The sequence below is a fragment of the Tenrec ecaudatus genome, chromosome 14 (assembly GCF_050624435.1).
Source record: "Tenrec ecaudatus isolate mTenEca1 chromosome 14, mTenEca1.hap1, whole genome shotgun sequence".
NCBI classification, from domain to species: Eukaryota; Metazoa; Chordata; class Mammalia; order Afrosoricida; family Tenrecidae; genus Tenrec; species Tenrec ecaudatus.
Window position 1 is genome coordinate 55,642,000 of NC_134543.1, and position 9,923 is coordinate 55,651,922.

The following is a 9,923-nucleotide window of genomic DNA, read 5'->3' on the forward strand; positions in this document are numbered from 1 at the left end:
TTGATAATTATTTTATATGAGCAACATGTTGAAATGGTAGTATTTTTTATATATTGGGCTAAATATTTTTTACTGACTACCCAAAATTTTTAAGTTATATATATATGGCTTATATTATAGTTCTATTGGACAGCATTACTGTAAGAAAGACAATGTAGCTATGGAAGACAGAGAATATCTATCAGACTCAACATCTTTTCCAAACTGCAAATTAAATCTTTTGCCCAATTATCAGTCTCTCCATTTAAATCTGCTGTTTCCTGATTTCTTTCTGTCAGTGGTGATATTATTCTTTTATATAAGTAATAAGGATCAGAACCTTTAACTCTAACTACAAAGTAACCTATTACAACCCACTTATCTTATGATGCTACATCATATTCACTTTCCTTACTTCGTAGTTGAGTCTTCATTTTCTTACCAGATTAACAAAATCTCTTGAAAGGATTTTTCTTCTAGCCTCTCCATGATTCTATACAAAATTAGACTATAATTCCTAAGCATAAAAATTCAGTGACTCCTATTATATACTACATACTATTATATGTACAGTATTCAAACAACTTGGTTTAACTTGAAACTTTAAGAGTCCCAATTTTTACTTCTAGTTTGAACCTTATCTCCTCTTTGCATTCGGGGAAGATGTAAGGTTTTAGATAAAATACAAGATGCCCAATTAAATTGTAATTTCAAGTAAACAATATGCTTAGTAAAGTATATGTCAGATCTTGTCACATATTTATACAAAATTATTGTTCGAAATTCAACTTTTAAGCAGTCAGTATTTTTATTTGCTAACCCTCGTCAGACTAGTCTATCTCGTCTCTGTCACGCAAAAACTGTGGATATATTATATACCTAGGCATCTTGGCTCACAAATTTTAAATGATATAGTACCTGAAACAAACTCAGAACAATGATGAGCTCACGATTAAGTATGCAATAAATGGTAACATTATGCTTCTAACCTTGTAGGTACAGCTCAATTCCCACTGGCTCCATTAGATCACTTGAGCCCCCAAGATAATCTCTCTTCCCTCTCTTTCAATACAGCACTAATTACCTTTTTCACATCTTATCTAAACTTACATTTCTACCTCAAATTATTGACAAAGTCAAATTTTAAAATAAAGCTTTGGAGATTCTACCAAAATTACCAATTTTTATCCTAAATCCTAGCTTAAATCTCAAAGTACATGTAGCTAACTCATATGCACACAGGGATATAAAAAGTGCTACGTAAGCCTCACAAAATGAATTGTGAAGATACCTAAAAAGAGATTTTTAAGCTCAACAACACCCAATGTACTTACCAATATATCAGCTCTTTCAACAGTTATCTTGCAATTGACCTGCTGCTTTATACTTGACTAAATCCAATGTGTGTATATACGCATATATGTATATGGATAGTTCCCCACTGTTACAGCATATTGTTTTGTAAACATTCCTTTAAAACCTACTTTATCATCATCTGGTAGGGTCATGATCTTTGGAATATAGAAGTAACTAAATCATTGGGGTAGATTCCACTTTTATCCTTCCATCAATCAGTGCAACAGAGTTGCTCATAAAAACTGCACACTTATTTTGTAATTGAGGTTGGATACACATAAAATGTCCTAATATCAGAATTTTCTAAAATTATGTTTCTCAAGACAAAAAGGTACATAAAATTACACATGCAAATAATCAGCGCAGTAAGAACTAGTTTTTCTTGTTTTCAAAATGATCTGTAGATTTCACCATTTTACCAAGTAGTCACAATTCAATTACAGGAAAAAAAGTATCAGAACCTGATACTATGTTTCCCGTCATACACAGGACACTCCAATTAAATAGGAACTCAAATTATAGATGATAATGTTCCTGATAAATTAAGCAAATTATGAACTATTACTCAAGGCAAGCTACTTGTAAGCAAACACATACATATTAACTATTATCAACACTAACTTTACTCACACTCATTCTAGCACAGATTGAGTCCAAATTCTGGCTGTGCTATTAACATGTACCTCTCTGGTCTCAGATTCCTCGTCTCTACAGTGAGAGCACTATCTCCTAAAGTGGGAGTGAAAATTATAAGACACATGAAATATTTAGAATATAGTAAATATTCAGCAAATGCTCACTTATTCTTAAAATGTGTCCCAGTTGAATCTCTTCAGATTTAATTCTGGCCTAAGATTTATTCACAAGACTTTTAGACATAAAAGGCGAATCCAAAGAAAACACTGATTTGCCATGCTTGAATAAACAGTAAAGATTTAAATCCCTGCTTCTATAACACCCTTTCCTCATCTGCTGTGACCTGAGATCAGGGTACTCTGCTTTAATGGAAATCAGTCGTGAACAACTAACTAGTTTCAGGTGTATTTATCTGTGATTTGTCAAAAAGCAAGGTTGGTTTCATAGGCCTGTAACTTTTCAAAAAAAACTAATTTATAAAGATACTCCATAAAACTTATCTCCAGAATTCCTATTGCTCAGTTTCTTTAAAAGTTTCAGAGTCCCACATTAGTTACATAACTCTAGGCAAGGGCAAGAAATGTATCATGTATGAAGTATAATTTTACTTTTCTACTGATTAAAGTAATAATGCTAATTATCAGGTAACTTGTTTCTGAGTTAATAAAACAATTCCTTTTTAAATTTCAAAATATAAAATACTGGATTCAGGACTTGATTAGATAATATCAAATTAATAAAAATGCTAGTTGTGAGCTGTTATATTAAACTATTTCAGGATAATTCTAAATGATCTGGAGGAAAGGTCACCTTAATCTGAACACAAGCATTTTCCTTAAATCTCAAAAACTAGTAAAACTACCATTAAAATGAGGGACACTTAAAATGAAATTATTCACAAGTGTAAAGACCAATAATGATACTGGCACTGAGAAACCTAATTTCAAGCACCTAAACTATTTTCAATGGTGGGGGCTGGGATTGATCCATGCTAGGCTATTCTATATGTTACAAGATTTTTGACTCACTACATGTGCAAATCTGGTCAATTATAGGTGTATATAAACACCATTGTATTTATGTGGTCCTTTGTTTTAAACTTTTGCAGTTCCTAAAATTTTGGTGATGTTTTAAAAGCTGGTCTTTAGATTGGAAGTCAGTATTTTCTAGAAAATGACAGATAATAGTTTAGGTCACATCCAGATTTACCCTTTAGTTTTCTCATCTCTGGTTTAAACTCTGCATATTTTTTGGTTGCACCAATTGTATTCTTCCTTCAAAATTTTCTCAAATATCACCTCAATGAGGCCTTCTATAAACATGTTCCTACCTAGACTCCAATACACACAACTTACTATCCAGCATAAGTGTTAGAGCTTATCATTCTACATATTTACTCACTCTGGCCATCCTCATCCCACAATCCCCCATAAATTCCATGGAAGTTGATATTTTATGTATTCTTTTACTGATCGCCCTCTTACACCTAGAACAGGCTTATACTTAGGTTTTCAATACATGTTCAATAAATCTACCCATCACACAATAGAAGCACTATGGTAGATATGTGAAGATATCCTATGAGATAAATTAGTAGAAAAAAGTTGGTTAAGATTGACAAAGGGAACACTTCCCATTTTTAAATTATCTCATTTAGTCATATTTTGATGGTAAAACCAAAAATTTTAATCATTTTTATTACACCACAAAGGTTAGTTTTGATGGTATTAATTCCCTTTAAAAAGCAACTTTGCCATTATTTGAGCTGATTACCACATTTCAGTTACTCTAACCCTCTGCAAATCTGTTCTATATTATTTGATGTCATCTGTATGTATATGTTCCCTGCCCATTCAACTCACAGATCTAGTCTGGCAACCTTTCTTTCAAGTTTGGCAGAGAAGTTATTTTAGCTCTTGGATGATCCATCTCCCAACATTTCATTTTCACAAATTTCTTAATACTATAATCTTTATTATTTTGTCTTTTATTAGTCACTAGAAAAAAAGCCAAAAGCTCTACTGAAAATTAAATTTATCCTTGATGGTATGTTGCAAATACATTGTTCAATAAGTAGTCAGACTTGGAAGTTATTCGAAACTGCTATGTGGCTTTACAAATATAATTTCTACCTCATAAGGAAGATGACTTAATGTAACCCTGATGTATATTTGATTATGTATTGAAGAAATAATTTGGGAAATTTGTAAGCAACTATATTCCTCAATCTACACTAACACATAAAAACACATTAAAGGCAGATGTTTTCTACAGCTAAGTTATGTTAACTGATATTTACTGATAATTCAGAGTACTAAATATATTCAATAAATATTAATGTGAGACAAAAATCAAAGTACAAAAATTACTGTAGGAAGGAACTTACCAGAAAATGGACTTAAAAAAAACCCCTTTATCCAACAAGTTATTTTTCATTTGCTATTTTATTAATGGATACAATTCTGCCAAATTTATAAGATAAGCAACTTGGACTTCTAAAAGACAAAATTTTAAATCCAGCTGTGTATCGCCAAAGGTTAAGACTCCTTAGCCCACTTCTTTGGATACATTTCTGTCCTCCTAAAAAAACGAAGATGGTAATTTTGGAAAGGAAAAAGTAGCAGAAGATTTGCTATAGAACTTTAATTTTTAAATTGCCTTTTCAACTATTTTGGTTTACCAGAATTATCAGGAAAATCAGATTAAACTTGATTAACTAAAAGACAAAACTCATACAGCCAGCATTTAGAAGAACTTGGTCCTCCTTTTTGTTCTTATAAAAGCCAAGTGACTCTCAAATTAAGTTATTTATACCACATTTCCAAGGAAAACAGCCAACCCAATGTACTACATATCCATCTAATTAAAACGAGTAATAGAACGTGAGCTACTGCACTGTGTAATTCCTTTATTTTCTGCATATTAGTGCTTTACCAACACTACAACCATAAAGAACACAATTCCAAGTACTGTACTTGTAGTTTGGGAGATCATAGTCTACAGACTCTCATTAGACAAGATTAACCTCATTCAAAACTCAGCAGTTCATAAATTCACATAAATACAGAAGTTGATGCAATTAAACAAAAACCTCATTTTTTGTAAGTTCTTAGATTATAACTTTTTCTGCAGGCTATAATCACTTGCCCCATGATCACCAATAGTTATGGTTTAACTACATCAATTATAAACCTTTTATAAGTCTTTAAAATATGAGAATTACAATTTCTTACCAAAGGACTTGGGTTTTCCAATGTTCAAGTATTTGCTTCCCCCTCCCCCTATTCAGACATTTCAAATAACAGCTCACCTGCAACATTCAAAATCAATCACTTGATGTATAAAATTTTAACTAAGCCCCCACTTATTTTAAGACACACACACAAAAAAATGGCTGTCTACTAATTTGTCACAAGTTAGAAATACTACATTTAAAAATTAACATGAGGGTTTCAAGTTTCCTCCAGTTTAGGCATTTATACCTTTGTGCTTTCTCATTTCAGGATGTTCTTACAGCATTTATATTAATATAACCCATGTTTGTGTACCTTAAAACATAATCACTTAAAATAATTAGAATTAAATTTATGGTGGAGCTAAGGAATTTTAAAAGCAACCAAAATGTTCTTAAATGCCTCATTTCTAAATACTTCCACTAAAGTGAAATTAAGAACTTTACACTTTAGTTTCCTCTTGAACTCAAAAATCCCTTTGCACCTTTAGGAGCCTACAACTTAACACCTTATCAGTGCTAAAGAAAATGTCAAGAGTTTTACTTTCAATCGTGTTTTATAACCTTGTTTTTCATATATCTTTGGTAAAAGCTCCATTACACAATATGGCCAAAGCATGAAGGACTAATACTGTCCAACTATACCATGATAACCTGCTTGATTTTAGTTTTCAAATACCCTCATAAACAAAACATTTTCCTGTATACTGCCTTTTCAGTCATTTCTGAAATTCCCTAAAATTCATTCCTTGAGGATCTCTAAAATTAATCCTTAAGGCTATACAAGAACCAGATGCTGCTTCACAATTCTACACTAAGCATTAACATTTGGTTCAAAGTATTATACTGGTCTTACAATCTGGTTACTGGTCCTAACCAGTTAAGCAAGTAATCGTTAGAATCTGGATATCACCAGTGAGAACACTGTTTACCCTTCAAAAAAAGTTTACATTCATTGTCATCTGTAGGTTCTTTCTCTTCATCCTACTTCCCCTTTGTAATTGTCTACGTATCATTCATTCATCACATTTCCTTCCTTAAAGGAGACGGTGTCTTAGTGAACCAACAGGCTATCTGACTTACCACTTGCATGAGTTAACCTTACAATTTAACAGTTATCTTTTTTATAAAACATCTTTTCCAGTGTTTTAATCAATGGAGATGTGGATCACACTTGGATAAAAAATTATTTGTATGTTCCTATTAATCAGTTGCTGTAATGTGAAAAACAAGAATGTGTATTTTTTTTAATTAGGTAAAATGTGCATATATATTTTGGATTGTTGAATGCTATAGTAGCAAACAAAGTAAATGTTTTCCATAATTTTAAACCTACAGCCTCAAATGTTCAAACAGAAAAAGGTCCAGATTTGCCAAAATATATTTACACATATTTCATCGGTGTATGGCAAACATCATTATTGCTCCATTTTTTCTGGAAAGTCTTTTTTAAAAGTTTAAAAAGAGAGAGAAAACCCCACAGAGTTGCTAACTGCAGTGAGAAGTCGTGTGTCCCTGAAGGGTTGCTTTCAGATTCGTATACAGCATAGTTAGCTTTGTTATGGGGAACTGGGGCTGTCGCCCTACTCATGCGTGTGTATTTCAGAACTTAAAAGCTGATATTTCCAAGAACTTCTTACATACCTGTTTTAACATATTTTTGTGCAACTGGAACATATTACAGTGGTATTCCTTACTATCTACCACTGTAAGCTAGGCTTACTATACTGGTCTTAGTTATAAAATGTCACATTTGAAATTATGAAATTAAAATTTGACAGGGAGGGGGTAAAGGCCTTAAATATAAAAGACAAACGGCAGTTTGATTAAGCAATAATTTTCAGTTTACTAGATGAAACAGACTTGCAACATAGTCTGCATGAATGCAAAGTAAGCCATCGACAGCAAGTGATAAGGAAACTGGGCAAAAAGGAAAAAGCATACATTGGGGGGGGGGGATACTCTCGAAATAAAAAAAAAAAAATCAAACCATAATTATAAAGGGCTTTACCAAGAATTGCTATTATTTCCCCCATCCCATTTACTGGAAAGTCAACAAGAGCATCTAGCACTTTGTGTTCATTTGTCAAATGTCAGCTCAGAGCATCCTAACGCAAAGCAAAAAAAAAAAAAAAAAAACCCAAACAAAAAAAAACACAACAGAAAACCCCAACCGCCCCAAATCCTAGAACAGCAACTTCAAGAGTTCAAATTCAAAAGAGGAGAAAGTGGCGATTGAAAGAGGTGATGGTGGTGATAATCCTATGAATGGGTTTCTGATTTCGCTCCTGGGGGTGGGAGGAGAATGCTCATTAGGATTTGTAGTTAGAGGTTAACCATGTGAGCCCCTCATAGAGTCCGTCCCCGGAGGTGGCGCAGGAGGGCTGCACATACCAGTTCCTGTCCCGAATCCGGGTCAGGCCCAGTTTCTCCTGGATCTCATGGGGTTTCATGGCATCAGGCAGGTCCTGCTTGTTGGCGAAGATGAGGATTATGGCGTCCCTCATTTCCCGGTCATTGATAATGCGGTGCAGCTCCTGGCGGGCCTCGTCGATGCGGTCGCGGTCGGCGCAGTCCACCACGAAGATCAGACCTTGGGTCCCGGTGTAGTAATGCCGCCAGAGCGGCCGGATCTTGTCCTGCCCGCCCACATCCCAAACGTTGAACTTGACGTTTTTGTAAGTCACCGTCTCCACGTTGAACCCCACGGTGGGGATGGTGGTCACCGACTGGCCCAGCTTCAACTTGTAAAGGATTGTGGTCTTGCCGGCCGCGTCCAGCCCCAGCATGAGGATCCGCATTTCCTTGTTCCCGAAGATTTTGGATAGCACCTTCCCCATCGCGTCGGAGGAGCCGGGGCCGGGGGCATTCAGGTGTCCCGGGTCCCCTCAGCCAACAACGCCGCCGCCGCGAAACCGAAACGAAGCCTCCCGGCCGCGAGGACGCCCGTGGGGCCTTGGCTGCGAGTCGCCGCCTTAGGGCAGAGGCCCGGCCCGCGGCTCACTCGGGCATCCCCGAACCAACACCGGCCTCCTCCCGCCGCCGCCGCCGGGGCCCCGAGTCTGCGCCCGGAGAGCCGCCGCCCTGCTGAGGCGCGGCCCGGTCCGGAACTGCCCTTCCCCCCGCAGGCGCCGCGCGAGCGCCGCCGCGGTGCCCGCTCCTCCGCCTTCTCCTCACAGGGCTCCGGGAGACTGAGGCTCTCCGGCCCGCCTGAGGTCCGCGAGCCCCGCGTCCGCCGGCGGCCCAGGCCACTCGGGAAGCAGCGCGGCTCCTCCGGCACTTGGTCAGGGCATGGATCGTCGCGGGAACTCGGATCGCTGCCTGCGGAAACACAGAGAGGAAGAGGGAAGTTATTGCCGGACCCCCAAAGAGAAGCAGTGTCCGGGGGACCGCCTTTCCAACTTGGCGCGGGGGGTGGGGGGAGATATACCTCCAGCCGCCGCCCAGCGCGCGGGCTCCGTCCGGCCTCAGCCTCCTCCTCCCAGCTCTGCTGCCGCGCCGCCGGAAAAGGCGCCGAGGAAACCGCCTCACTTCCCCTCCCGACCACGCAGGCGCAGCAGAGGCCGGCCGTTCGTACCAGAGCGACCTCTGTCAAAAGAGCGGCCCGCGCGCCCGGGCGTCACGGGCGCCACGCGCCGAGGGGGCGGGGCTACGGCGGCCCGGAGGGCGCGCAGGTGCGGCCCGCGCGCAGGCCCGGGAAGCCCGGGTTCTGACCCGCGGCCACCTGTCACTGCCCAACGTCTTTGTCTCTCCCTCCCGGCTCGGCTCTTGCGCGCGCTCCCCGCCCCACCTTCCGCCCGAACTGGGAAGTGAGGCCGCTCAGGCCCGCGCGCCGCGCTCGGACCGCCCGCTCCCCCGCGAGCGCCTCCGCTCGCCGCCAGGCCCGTCCCCAGTGGTGCCCGGCCGCGGCGTGCCCTGGATCTCCCGGAGAAGCCGTGTCCGCCCAGGTTACCTTCGCCCCACCCCTCCCTGGCTTCCGTTACGCCGCGTGCTCCGTGCTGCTTCCTGGGAGGCACGCGGGAAGTCCTTGTTTCCGCGCAGTCCGCCCGTGCCGCGCCGGTACCGGGCTCGGTTTGCGCCGAAGCCGTGCTTTGGAGTGGTTGATAGCTCTCTGTCTCATCAGGGCCAGCCCACGTTTTTTAAAATCATAGCATTTTCAAGAATCCCCGTGCTTTTCTGCGTTGTCACCTTTTTCGGATGCCAAGGGGGGATTTTTACACATAAGCCCTTTCTGTGATTAGCAGTAGTCTTTTTCAATAAATACTATGATCCAAGGAGGTGGAGGGCGGAAACCGGAACTAGTAGTGGGGTGTTTTCCCCCTAAGATAAGTGTTGAGGTAAAGCATAGGTAACATTTCTTTTCCAAATTTAAGGAAAAATTGATAATGGCAGATAGCAATTTTATGAACTCCCATTTCTTTACCTGTAAACTCAGGTTAACTTCCGACCCAAAATTTGTCGAGTTGATTCCAAGTCATAGAGCCCCTCTAGGCCAGGGTAGAACTGCCCTTGGGGTTTTCGGAGAGGGCAACTCTTGATGGTGGGAGACACACCAGGCTTTCTACTCCAGTAGAGAGTTACCGTCTCAAACGCACAGGGGCAGTTCTTCCCTGGCCTGTAGGCTGCAATCAGTATTGAAAGTGAGTTTGCGTTTGCTTTATGTTTTAACTCTATGGTAGTAGAAAACCTCATCTTCACCCCATAGAGCAGCTGGTGGTTT

General features: G+C 39.9%; 1 protein-coding gene across 1 annotated transcript; it reads right to left on the bottom strand.

The window, feature by feature from the left end:
* Positions 1 to 6,123: 6,123 nt before the first annotated feature.
* On the bottom strand, positions 6,124 to 8,792 carry ARF6 (ARF GTPase 6). Its single transcript, XM_075532389.1, has 2 exons — positions 8,634 to 8,792; positions 6,124 to 8,524 (listed from the first exon to the last, which is right to left on the bottom strand). Exon 2 carries the CDS (start codon positions 8,041 to 8,043, stop codon positions 7,516 to 7,518), a length of 528 nt encoding a protein of 175 aa, XP_075388504.1. The 5' UTR covers positions 8,044 to 8,524; positions 8,634 to 8,792; the 3' UTR covers positions 6,124 to 7,515.
* Positions 8,793 to 9,923: the final 1,131 nt, after the last annotated feature.